The sequence below is a fragment of the Thunnus albacares genome, chromosome 8 (genome assembly GCF_914725855.1).
Source record: "Thunnus albacares chromosome 8, fThuAlb1.1, whole genome shotgun sequence".
NCBI classification, from domain to species: Eukaryota; Metazoa; Chordata; class Actinopteri; order Scombriformes; family Scombridae; genus Thunnus; species Thunnus albacares.
In genome coordinates this window covers 7,808,042-7,821,411 of record NC_058113.1, presented here as the reverse complement: position 1 = coordinate 7,821,411, position 13,370 = coordinate 7,808,042, and the positions used below count along the sequence as shown (strand labels likewise).

The 13,370-nt window shown below is 40.0% G+C and overlaps 1 protein-coding gene across 2 annotated transcripts in view; it reads right to left on the bottom strand.

Annotated features, from left to right (window-relative positions):
- Positions 1–9,029: 9,029 nt before the first annotated feature.
- The window catches only part of ube3d (ubiquitin protein ligase E3D), a 31,730-nt gene continuing 27,389 nt past the window's right edge, over positions 9,030–13,370 (bottom strand). For both annotated transcript variants that reach the window (XM_044359888.1, XM_044359887.1), the window contains one exon: positions 9,030–9,585. In XM_044359888.1, the coding sequence (XP_044215823.1) occupies positions 9,565–9,585 (21 nt within the window). In that variant the 3' untranslated portion in view covers positions 9,030–9,564. The remainder of the gene's footprint in view (positions 9,586–13,370) is intronic.

Genomic DNA, 13,370 nt, shown 5'->3' with positions numbered 1-13,370 from the left:
TCGTGACAAACCTTCAGAAAATTATCACCTGACACTGCAATTCCCCTACCGTAAACCTACTGTACGCTACTTGCCCTGCACCAAATGACAAACAGACAAAGTTAATGACTATCTGGTAAATAGAGTGGAGCATTTAGTATAAAATTTCAAGAATTATTTAGATATTTTCTTTTCCTGGTGAGGAAACTTTCCCCCACTTTTTGTGCATGGTGCCACTGTAGGGTACTTCTAAAAGTGACAGTCAAAAGTAAAGTATGGTAATTACAAAGACATCACATCATCGCTTACTCCTGGAGATAATAACATGCACTGCAATTAAAGTAGAGGGGAAAAAAAGCCTCTCTTCTCCCTTCCTCTTTCTTTTGCAAAAATTACATTAAACACTGCATATCGAGACCATGATTCATTCACCACATACAGTACAGCAAGGCACAGCACAGTACAACACATGTAGCCTTCAGCAAATTGAAGTGAATCATTTCTTAACTTTGTTACAGAAGCTATTAATGTCGACACAATGCGTTGCCAGATCCGCAGCCGGAGGCATCATGAAGAAGGGCTCTGTTATAAATGAGAGGCAGTAAGGACAAGCGGGTCCAACGCTCATATTTTAACACCTGAGTATTACAGCCTTTATTCCAGACTTTAAATGAAATAGCAATAAAAGAATGCAAAGACATGGCCCATGAAAATGTGACAGAAATAGTTTTTTGATTACTTGAAGAGGGTGAGATTAGAAACAAAGAGCACCGTACTGTAGAAATAGCTCAATGGAAAGTAAGGTTGTTGTAGATAGGTAACATAGGTTAAGAAAAGGGTCAGTTCATCCAAATCACAAAAAATGTCTTCCCATTTACCCCTGATGGTTTCTAGCCATTCACAGTTAGTTTGGGTTTGATTTCCTGAGGTTTTGAAATATCATTGAGACTTCTCCCACCACCTGAGTACAATTAAAGTGAGTGAAATTGAAGGTAGACAAGAAAAAAATTGTCATTTTTTCTCTCTAGTTGCAGGAAGATATTGCAGTAGAAAAGGGAAGGGGCACTTTGACAAGAAAGTAGATGAGATGATACTCTCAACATGTCAAAACATCCTCCCCTCCACCTGTCACGTCTGTGGGATAGCAAGGGTCTTTGTTCTGTCTCAGCGGTAAACCCTCAACTGAATAAAGGCTTCTGTCTAATAGAATGAACTGCCTATGACACCTGTGTGCAGAGGGAACTATAATTTGGGAGTGGCTCTAGGAAATGGGATTCTCATACCTAAAAACATTAATACCTCAGAGACTCATAATGTGCACAGTCCTGGAACTGTTCAAACAACTGGACTCGTTCTTATCACAATGAATCTCACCCAAAGATAGATTCATGGAAATATATTGGAATAGACAAAAGGCTCTCTTTTTGGCAAGAGCCAAGGGGTAGCACACAAACTGGCATGCATGCTCACACAGAAACCGTGGAAACCATCCTGGTTGGCCAGTGGGAATATGTCTCTGCCTATTATTTGCTTTGGTTCTTGGTTTGCACTTTTCTTTATTCGCTTTGGTTCTTGGTTTCCACTTTTCTTGGGTTTATCATGTGAGAGATGTGTTTCTGTAGGGTCCTAGGGGTCAGGTACACAAACAGAAGGCCTCCTTATCCTGGGGCTACAATCAGTTGAAACTCCTGGAGAAAGAGGGGGAGGACAGGAGAGAAATGCGCTGAGCAATTTTGTGCCCTATTCTCTCATCTTTTCCTGGCTACAGTTGTTCTTGTATTCTAGAAATGCTGGAAAGATGGACACTCCAATTTTATCCATGTTTTATTTTAAATTTGGGGGGAATAACTGTCTATATTTGTCACAGTCTTTTTAGCCACGCTAGCGTCCTGGCTCTATGGATGGCAATGTCAGTTGTCAGCCCACCACTTTGTTACAGACTGAAATATCTTGACAATTATTTGATGGATTGCCATTAAATTTCGTACATTCATGGACCCTCACAGAATGAATTATAATAACTTTGGTGTTCCAAACTTTTCATTTAGAGCCATCATCAGGTCAATTTTAATTTGTCCAATTCTTTGGTTTATGACCAAGAGGGTAGCTCCATGTCTGAAAAGTGAAGCCAATGCAGAAGTGACTTAAACCTGCATTCTCTCTAATGGCCAGCTGGGGGCAACTTGACTGGCTCCAAAAAGAAGGCTTCAAAAAGAAGTCTGATCATATGGAAATCTATGAGAAAATCTCAGTGTGCTTCACCACTTGATTTATTACCTAAGCAAACAGTTTCCTAATGAGTTTGTGGACTCAATCGCTAGTTTCAAGTCTTCGTCAATACAACTTGATGTCCATTTTGTAAATTATGGTCCCATTTAGAGTAAAATAGATGATAAGGCAGGGAATGCTTTCGGCCTTGGCTATGTTGTCATTGACAAATTGATAGCACGGCAACAACATGGGTTCGGTAACGTAACCATGGTGTAACCCCAGAGTATGCGCAACTGTAGCCGTCGCTATTTCAGTGTTTTCAGTTCATGAACGGTAATTGTAACATTTTGGTTGCCTAAAAAGTTTTGTTCAGCATTTGGTTGTACTAAAAGACCCTTTAAGGAGTTGGATGTTCAGTTTTTCTGGCAAGCACATTTTTTATAAATATTTTTTAAGCCTGTTTTTCACTAGCGAAAATTAGCATTAGCATTATCACAGTGTGCCATAGACTGTAATTGTACCGTGCCAACCAAGCTAGCAGCTAGCGTTAAGGTCATCCCCACCCTCTCGTCCAAATATAGTCACTTCAGGCTCCAAAAATCAAAGATGGCAAAAATGCAAACTCGAGGCTTCAAAACAGGAGTCCACAGACCAATGGGGGGTGTCATGGTGGCTATGTCCATTTGTTTTTTTTTACAGTCCATGTTTATGACCAAATACCTGCAAAATGGATGACATTCACATGTACTTTGTGTTTAGTGCTAATTAACTAGGATGCTGAACATGAAATCACAACACCTGCTAAATATTAGCATGTCAGCATTATGATTGTGGCTATGCTAACATGCTGATGTTGGCCTTCAGCTCAGGACAGCCTCAGAGAGCCACTACCATGGCTGTAGACTCTTAAGCTGCCAGTGTGTTTCATCAGAACTGTTTTCTGGATGGTTGAGGAGCTTCCAAAACCCCCACACCTGATACTTTTCCGAGGGGGGCTGAGTCCAGCCTTTTCTGTAACTTTCTGAAACCAACAATCCAACATTCACACCCATTTCATACAGTGTTTACAGAGGTGAGAAAGTAAGCAGAGTTTGGACTTTTCCCGTAAGCACTCTTTTTTCATTCTTTACATAATTTTGCTGTCACTTTTTTTGTACACAGAGGAGAGCAACACTATGAATGCCTTACAGGAGAGACTGCCTCAAAACATGTGGCATTATCCCCATCTTTATTATTACATCTCCTGCCTTTCTATGATGATTTGCTTTTCACAGTTTCAAGTATGCCTGTTCAGAAAAGCTATCAACACTTCTGATTTCCAACATGGTCAGACAACACTTTCTGAATGACTAGCCAGAAATTTATGATATTGTCCATTTGTAAAGATCTATGTAACATCTGCCTCTCCAATAGAAATAGCTTATTTGATGTCTGATAATACCACAAGGCAAGATCAATTCCTGTTTATATACTACGCTCTTCATTCGAGGGTCCAAAACAGCAATAGCCACACCACAGCTGCAGTGAATACACCCATGAGGCATGCAGAGGAGACATGAGCCTGTGTAGATTGGACCATTTGTCTTAGCCGTGAGTGCTGACAGATTGCCCTGTCGTTAACATCCCCCTCTCCGTCTCTTCCTGTTCCCAATTCTATCTATCCCTCATTTAGATCCTCCCTGAAGCAGCAGTACAGCAGTACATATAGTTGTCATTTCATTCATGGGACACAGCTGAATGATTGATCTTTGCTAAATAGTTAGGAGATCTCAATTTTAGTTACTTTTTAAACGAAAGTCTGAGATCTGCTGGATATGGTGTATTGCCATTGTACAGCCATTGGCCTCCATTTAAAAAGTCATATTTCATTTTTTCATCTATTTGAACACTTTTACTTGATTTTATGCCCAAACTCTACCTACATTTTGTTCATTTTGAATCAAGGTTTCCAAGAATTCAAGTCCACACACTATGCATTTCCCCCAGGAGTGCGGATTAGCAGCTACAGGAAACTTAAATGCTTATTTTTCTATAATACATGCCGAGCATAACTGCTGATAAGCATTTTGCCCCCCAACAGCGAGGCAAAAGCTTCTCCGTTTCCAGACTTGGAAGCAGCAGCCGATTCATCTTCCCTCAGGCTGGAGGAGATATCAAGCTGCAGCAGTGGCAGAAACAGCATCCTAACACCCCACTTCCAGCAGGGCTTCCATCTCCTCTGTCAGCTGTCAGCTCAAAATGTCTCCTGCCTGTCAGACCAGAGCTTTTAACTCAGTCCGTGTCTGTCTGCACAACTACTATCACGCTTTTTTCCAAAGTTAGTAATGAGATCTCACATCATGAGTGAATATCAAAAGCTGATGTCTATTCTGCAACCTAAACAATAGAAATATTGCTGATGCATTTGACTAGTTTCATTCTCACATACTGTATTCTCACACTGGACCGGCCACTCTTCACACTTTCTGTCTGTCATTGCGCTGTCACAAGCATTATAAGTTCCAAAAATGCTTTCAGGATGTCTGTTTTGAGTTGTTTTTGCCTCATACTTGCTGAGGCATCTGTGACATTCTTCCCCAAGAGCAGGTTGACTCTTCGGCCTGTGCCTGCTTGAAGGCTTGGCATGGGTTTGCTTCAAGCTTGCCACAGAGGCTTCTTGAGACCAATGGACAATCTAATGAGACCCCGCAGGCACCACTGATATGCCCCGTGGCCTTGTTAGAAAGCCAAGATAGAGAGAGTTGAAGAGGGACAGAAAAGCTAAGGTATGGGTATAAGGGTTGGGGTGGTTGTTGAAGTTATGGGGCTATTGGAGGAAGCTAGAGACAGTATGACTTTGGAATTAAGATAACAGTGAAACAAGACTAAGAGTCTACCACCATGTCAGTAATTCTGTGAGTCTAAACTTTAGCATAGCAGTGCTTTGAGCTACATGCTACAGTCAGCATGCTTATGCTCACAATGACAGTGCTAACATGCTGATGTTTGCAAAGTATAATGTAAACCATGTTCACTATCTTAGTCTAGCATTTTAGCATGCTAACATTTGCCAACAATTAGCACTTAACACAAAGTACAGGACAGCTGAGGCTGATGGGACTATATTTTGATTTGGTTATAAACAAAAGTATTGGTCAATTAGAATTTTGATATGAAAAATTAAATTCACCAAAGTTGTTAGAAATCATTCTGAGGGGAACATGTCTTTCAAATTTCATGACAATCCATCCAATAGTTGCTAAGATATTTCACTAGAAAAAAAAAAAAGTCAACCCACTTGCTGATGCCAGAGGAAATGTCAGGGGATCACTTAAGTCAGTAGGCCTCATCCTCTGGGGACCATGAATGTCTGTACACAATTTCATGGCAATCCATCCAATAGTTGTTGAGATACTTCAGCCTGGACCAAAGCGGTGAACAGACGACCAACCAACATACTGACATTGGAAACCAAAAAGGGTTAGGGTTGGGGAGGCATATTTTTAGGGTCCAGCTAAACTTTCTTTGCATGACAGATTAAATCCAACAACAATGGTTTGCGCATAAAGTTTTACAATGTAGGGGCATACAAGGAGATGTTTCAATTCAATCCTTCACTGAGGTTGTTTGGCTTTTCAAATGCAAAAGCAAAAGAGCAAAAACAAAATGGATACAGTAAAATGGACAAATTGGGTTGTACAACAGGCAGGGTAGAGTGTAGTGTTCTCAAATCTAGTAACAGGCTGCAACACCTTTGCAATCCTGTGAAAACTCAGAATACAATAGAGCCAACTTTACCTTGAAGTTTTCGTCTTTAATTTTTCACCTTCCGAGTGACTCAGGAAAAGAGGAAAATAGCAAAGATTCTGTGATCCCTCTTTCGCAGAATGACTCCCAAGATTCTCAGGATGGATGACCCATTAGGATTGGGTGACTAAAACAGGAACTCAATCTAATGCCTCATTTCCTCTAAGAGATGAGACAAGCTTTATGGCTTGACCTCTCCCAAAAGGATCTCTCTCTTTCTACAGTGGCCATGTTGTAATCTCACACATCGCTGTGTCGCTTAATCCAAAAATAATATCAAACACATTAGAAAAGGCAAAGGCTTGGAAAATCCAATTTGAAATTCATACTGAGGCTCTCGTAGACTTGATCACTCCATATGTGTGATGTCACATGTGGTTTGAACGGACATTTATCTCCAATGGGAGACAAGTAATAGAGGAAGTAGGGGGTTATGGGCGAAAAGATGCATGGAGTTGAACTATTTAGTACCAGTCTAAGTAATGGAGGATAGAAAGGTTGTTTCTGATATTCTACAGCTGCCATGCCAAGTAGAATGTAAGACAGTAACATATATTTGCTGTCAGGTGAAAACCCCAGATCTCCAAAATGACAACAGTTTTGGAACTTAAAAAATAACTTTGTTCTTGACAGCTGCACCTGAGATATTTAGCCATGCTAGCAGTGTGGCCCCTAGGGATGGCAATGTTGGTTGGTTCACCACTTTGCTTCAGGCTGAAATATCTCAATCACTATTGGATGGATTGCCATGAAATTTTGTACAAAGATTTGTGGTCTCCAGAGGAAAGCCAATTGGCTTTGGTGATCCCCTGACTGTTTAACTGGCATCACCATGGGGTTGACATTTTTGTTTTTTGGTAAAATGACAACTATAAAATCGATTACCATAAATTTGTTACAGACATTTATGTACCTCACAGGCTGCAGTTGAAAAATCTACTACTGTACACCAACATCACATGTAAAAGGAAAGCAAGCAAAAATGTTCTTCATCCATGGACAATTGCTAAGGCTGAAAATGGAGTAGACCTTTCTTCAGACTGATATTTTTTCATGAGATAACTGTCTGAAAAGGCTAATGAGCTATATAGTGTCAACAGACGGCGGTGTACTGGCCAAAAAAACTTTTAATTTGACACTTCCATTGTCTGTCATCAAGGGTAGAAAGACAAAGAGTGCCTGCAACTCCTCAAGGCTTCTGGGTGACTGTGTCTGTTGGTGTGTTCAAAACAGCAGCAGCAGCCAGTAATGTGGAGTAGCTCCTGCTCAGCGGGCTTGAAACAAATGGGTTATTTAGAGCCTACTTCATTTGCACTTGTGGAGAAAGGGCAGAAAGGAAATGAGAAGCCCTTGACGGTTCAGCGTTGGATGTATTTAATTAGCCAATTCACTCTCTGCTTTGCCGCTTCAGTGGGCACAATACTTCTTTGTATTTTTAAAAGTAATTGTCACTTGCGGCATCAGCATTCAGCGGATCCAGGCATGCAGTCTGGAGCAGAAAAAAATAGTCCCCTGGTCTGTACTAAGAGCTTGTAAAAATAGACATGCAGGCAGATATGCTGCATTGCTGGTCAAAGATACAGTAACCAGCGTAGACTGGATGCTGTGTAGTAAATGATCATCAATCCACTTGATTTGAATATAGTAGATTGTTTTGAGAGATGAAATTTGATACTTCTCAGGGAATTACTATAGACTGTAAAAAATAATTTCTGTAGCCACCATGATTTCACCTATTGGTTTGTGGACTTTTGAAACCTTGACTTTGCATTTAGACCGTCGCCATCTTGGATTTTTGGAGCCAGAGGTGACCATATTTGGACAAGAGGGTGGAGCTGACCCTAATGCTTGCTGCTAGCTTGGTTAGCATGGTGCATTTACAGTCAGTGCTTAACTGTGATAATGCTAATGCTAATTTTTGCTTGCAAAAAAATGGTTAAAACCATTAAAACAAAATGTACTTACTGGAAAAAACTGAACATCCGACTCCTTAGAGGGTCTTTTAGTACAAACAAATACTGAACAAGACTTTTTTAGGTGACCGAATAGTTACAATTAACTTTCATAAGGCACACTGAAATAGTGACGGCTATACCTATACTCTGTGAATCTGGGGTTATGCCATGGTTATGTTACCTGACGTTGCCGTGGTAGCGACTACCCTGTGACGACACACACCTGTCGCTCAAGTGGCCATGCCCTTGATTATGCATAACTTTAAGCTGTAATAAAATTTAAACAGATGAGTTATATATAAAAAAAAAATAAATCACCCCCCGTATTGTCATGAACAGACAAATAAGCTATAGAGACCAAAACTGTCTTTGGAACCAGGCTGTAAACATGTTTATTTCTGCTGCAGAGTTGGGCATTTTAACATTGGGGTCTATGGGGACTGACTCACTTTTACAGTCAGCCTAAAGTGGTCATTTGAGGAACTGCAGTTTTTGGCACTTCCGCATTGGCTTCATTTTTCAAGGTTGCTTCTTGGGGATTACCAAAGGTCAGTAGGCTTCATCCTCTGGTGACCAAGAATGTCTGTAACAAATTTCATAGTACATCCATCCAATAGTTGTTGAGATATTTCAGTCTGGCCCAAAGTGGTTGACCAACTGACCGATCAACATCAGCCATCCCTTGTGCCACGCTGCTAGTGTGGCTGAGAAGGACTTCCTGTTTAAAATACTGTAGGAACTACTTGACCAGCCCACATCATAATGGGTTGTAGAAGATGAAGAATGTACAACAATGTAATTTTGTAAGGCCCATCTTCAAAGTTTAACCCTACATTTTTACAATGATTCTCCCTACCGAGAATGTTACATAAATACCATCAATCATTGACACTCATTCACAAATAAACCCATGACTACACAAAAAGTCACCGTGTTCCGCAAGCTGTATTTATACTCAAGTGGAGGATGCTCTGCTGTACCCTGGGGCTGGATTACCTCTAAAATAAGCTTTCATCAAGAGCAAACTCAAGAACTATGTTCCACATATCAACCAACAGTGCTCACCAGCAGGTGGAAAAAAGAAAGGAAGAGATGATATTTTCAAAAATACAATAGTTTAATCTGTTTTGTCAAGAATGGTAAGAAAAATACAAAACTTAGTCTGGGAATTGACAAAGTTGCTTTTCAACCATTATGTATATTACTATACATTATAATTAATAATGATTTAAAAAAAAAATTACAAACAGGTGTAACCTATGAACAAAATGTTTTATGTGATTTCAGTCTCTCCTATGTTTGAATTTACTAAATACAAGCTATCATTTAATAGCCTGGCAACAACCTGTTTCAACATGAGTCTTTGGAGGTGAAGATACAGATTAAACCAGAAACCAAAACTTGACATGCTAAACAAGCTATTCCATGCTTGCTGCATTTTCTTCTGCATTAAAATTCTCATACTTACCTAGAAATCTGACGTCACTCTGTGAATGATGTCATCTTCACATATAAAAAAACATACATGTACATGTTCACAAAAAGTTCTTTTCTCAGTTGTCCCAGGTCTTTTTCAATTCTCTACCAAGAGTGATGAGTGAAGTCTTGACCTTTTGGCTCCGGCCTTTCAACCTCACAGTCTTAGGTATGCCACCTGAGGACAACAGGCAGGAAGTTAGGAAACTTTTGAACATACACGTTTAACTTTAGCATTTTAGAAAACTCCTCTTTGTACTGTACAATGACATTTTTTTGTTCCCAAAAGTACAGATTTACAGGATCTCTACGGTCGGCTGATCAACACAGTACCACATTATCTGCAATTACGGTCTTCAAACAACAAAAAAACCACAGGTGGTAGAGATTTAATCAACTTCAAAAACACACATTCAGATAAACAAAGCACAGAAAATAAATCGGCTTAGCCTGGTCCTCTCTCTCTCTCTCTCTCTCCATCTGCTATTCCTGGGCGTTTGCCTGGTGCAGACAATGGTTGCGCTCCACTGAGGGCTCTATATTGGGATGATGGATGAGGGCATTTGCCTTACTCAAGGCCCTGTCTTCTCTGTCCTCGTGCCAATGTCTGCTCACCACTCAAGCGCATCAATGGTAATTCATACAAATGATAACAAACGGCAAATAGAGGTGAGCTGCTGCTAACACAACTCAGAGTCCCAGAAAAAGAAGACAAAGTGTGATAAGAAACTAAGAAACCAGAACAACAGCAGACTAGACAAAGGAGAGAAGTAGTTGCTAGGTTGAAGCTGGGGGAGAAATGAAGGTGGGGAAAGGGAGTAATGTTCTCCTTTACAAGTTACCACTGAGCAAGGCACAAAATCCACAAAATCTACAGTGATAACACTGATAATATAGCCATGACTGTACTTGGCAGCCCCAAAGTGTGAATGTATGTGACTGTATGAAACTTGAGCAGATAGATGCTGGTAGATTAAATGAATCCCCTCAACTTGATCTCAAATTTTAAATATTTCTTGATAACATTAAATATTCATGAATACATAATCAACAATCAAACTTAAAGATCCTCTCTAGACTTGTTTTAAGATGTACATAAAATACCCTACTTTGAATAATAATTTGTGTCTGATCTGGTTGTTCATTTCAGAAGCTGAACTGCTGAACAAGATGTCCCCTACTTCACTGTAAAGTCCATTCCCAGTGTATGTGCACTGGAGGCTTCAAGTTTCCACATCACACTTGTGTAAGTTGAATACTGGACCAGGATTGGCTTCCAACCTATTTGTGATGTCACAAATCCTGCCCACCCCTTTAAAATAATTTTCAATGAGCACAGAGAAACTTTCCACTTTCAGAAGATAAATGTGAAAACAGCCTTCTAGTATCAAACTCTGCACATACATTATTCTGCACAGTGAAGCTCAAACATCCAACAAATTTAACTGGCAGTACTGGCAACATAAGCAAACACCCCAACAACCGTCATCACAGTTTGATTCAAACTCCGACTGGAGCATGGAAATATGTGACATCTTTTTCCAACCGAGCCCCTCCCAATTCAAACAAAAGTGAAAAGCAATAAATAAAGAATTCAGAATTCTCTCCTGAGGAACAACTAAAACCGAATCTTTGGGGCTTGGACAAAACAAGCAATTTAAATATGTGAACTAAATATGTTAATTTTTATCTAGTTCTTTTCAAACTATTAATTGAGAAAATAATCAGCAGGCTAATGGGTAATGAAAATAATTGTTAGTTTCAGCCCTACACTCAATAATGAACTGATAAAAACAGGAAAAATCCATAGTATTCTTATAGTTATATTATTCTTCCAGGGGGATCAGTATCATTAGGACTGTGCTGGACATTATTTGGAAGTTCCTTCACAACATTGTTCCCAAAGTAGGGTGGAATGCCTGGCTGAAAAGGTGAAAAAAAGAAACCAGCAAAGGTATCAAAAGAACCATTACTTTCCTCTTGCTCATGGTGAGTACATTTAACTTTTTTTTTTTTTTTTTTTTTTTTTTTAAATCAACTGTTTACATTATGAGAAGCCACATGAAAAAAGATTCTCAGTTTTTAAATTACATGAGGGTCTTTAAACTGGCAGCGACGCTGACAGCAGGTCTGCCCAGAACACTTGATGATAACATGCTTAGGGGTGTTACAGTTCTTTGATCTCATTGGAATTCTTTTGAGCTTCAGCACTGTGAAATATGTGACATCACTGCAAAGCCATGAAGAGCAATACGTCTAGCTGTAGTTAGAGATTACCTTTGGTAGCACGGTTTTATTTTTCATCTCTATACAACAGCTCTAGCTGAAGAAGGGACAGAAGAGAAGAGAGGTTAATGTCTGAGTATTAAAAGGTACTGAGACAATGACAAGGGGATGAGGGAGTCTTTCGAGCAAACACTCACTCTTTGATGCCAGGCATTCTGTTATCATAACACTTGAAACTTGGCTAGAGAGAGGGAGATTATTTGGTCATACGTGAAGAGACAGAGACAGAAAGAGGTGTAGAAAAAGTAGAACATGACAAAAGAATCATGTTCCTGCTGCTACGGCGAGTAGCAAGCTCAAAGGAGTGTCCTGCAGTCAAAACAAATATTACAAATGAACATTGCTATGTTCTTGGCAAAATCAACGTCACAATGAGTGCACATATGATTAATGAGCATATCTAATTCAAAAAGCTGCATCATTCCCATCAAACTGCAGGTAAATAACCCTGACTTGCCATTACATTTTTTTTTGTTTAAAAGAACAAAATCCACCACTTCTATATCTTCAAGTTGAGATATCGGTCCAATCCTGACATAAACACTGATGCAGAACAGCATCACAGACCCCCGCTCTGTTGATAAATTCCTCTTCTTATCCATTGGTCCACGTCCAATGAATCGAGACGTGTGCATCTTGGGGGAAGTAATTTATTTCGACAAAGTGCGGCCGCTCCTGTTGTGACGCTGTGTGGACTGCAGAAAGACTGAGGCGATGTATGATCGATACGTCCCCTCAGTTCTTCATTGTAAAATGTTGGATCACTTTTTGGATCAGTTTCTGTCTAACCTACATGCCGTGTCTGTGGGAGTGAGGAGGAGATTAATGAGGTGGTGGGGGGAAGAGGGAGGTGTTGTCTGTTCCCGGGCTCGAGAGTGACACTGAGCTGGAACTACTTTACACCCCATTACACCGGTAGGCCCAGGGATGGAGGGCGGGGAACACAGCAGCCCAGACAACAGTAGACATTCCACATGCAGCATAATAACAGGCTGGGTTATGGTGCAGGCTTTGATCTACTCACAGTGACTGAAATTAAACAAAAACACACATTACACACACACACACACAGACACAATTCACAAACAGTTACCTGCAAACTTTGGCTTAGTGCTGTGACAGTCTGGTTGAGCCAATATATAGTACAAATATATTGGATTGGGCAGTCAGTTAGCAAATGTCGACGTATGCTGGATATGATGCAGTTTGGTTGAATGTTTAATGTACAACTGAATATACAGGAATGTCACTTTTAATTTCCTTTTAATTATACGTTATTTATCTCCATAAGGAAAGTTGTCTTTTCAGCCTGTAGGGTTTAGATATTGACGCTGTTAAAGGTTCTCTCTTTTTAACAACCTAGGTCTTGATGTTGTAATTTTATCCATCACTGTTATCTGTTATGGCATTTTACTCACTGGTTAAGTAAAACCTTTTTCACAGCAGACATTCTGATGTCATAGCAGGAAAAGCACAGGTGTGATTAACAACATTAAAGGGGACATACTGGTCAAAAGTCCAAAACTTGAGGTGAACATATTTAAAAGTGCTCCCTGCAAGGCAAAAGCCAGGGCTTCAGTCTGCCATGAACTCTCTGTTTGTAGTGTTACCTCTACTTCCTTCTTGTGATGACATCAGATTGTTTGTGCATGCCCATAAACAGCCATCCATTTCATA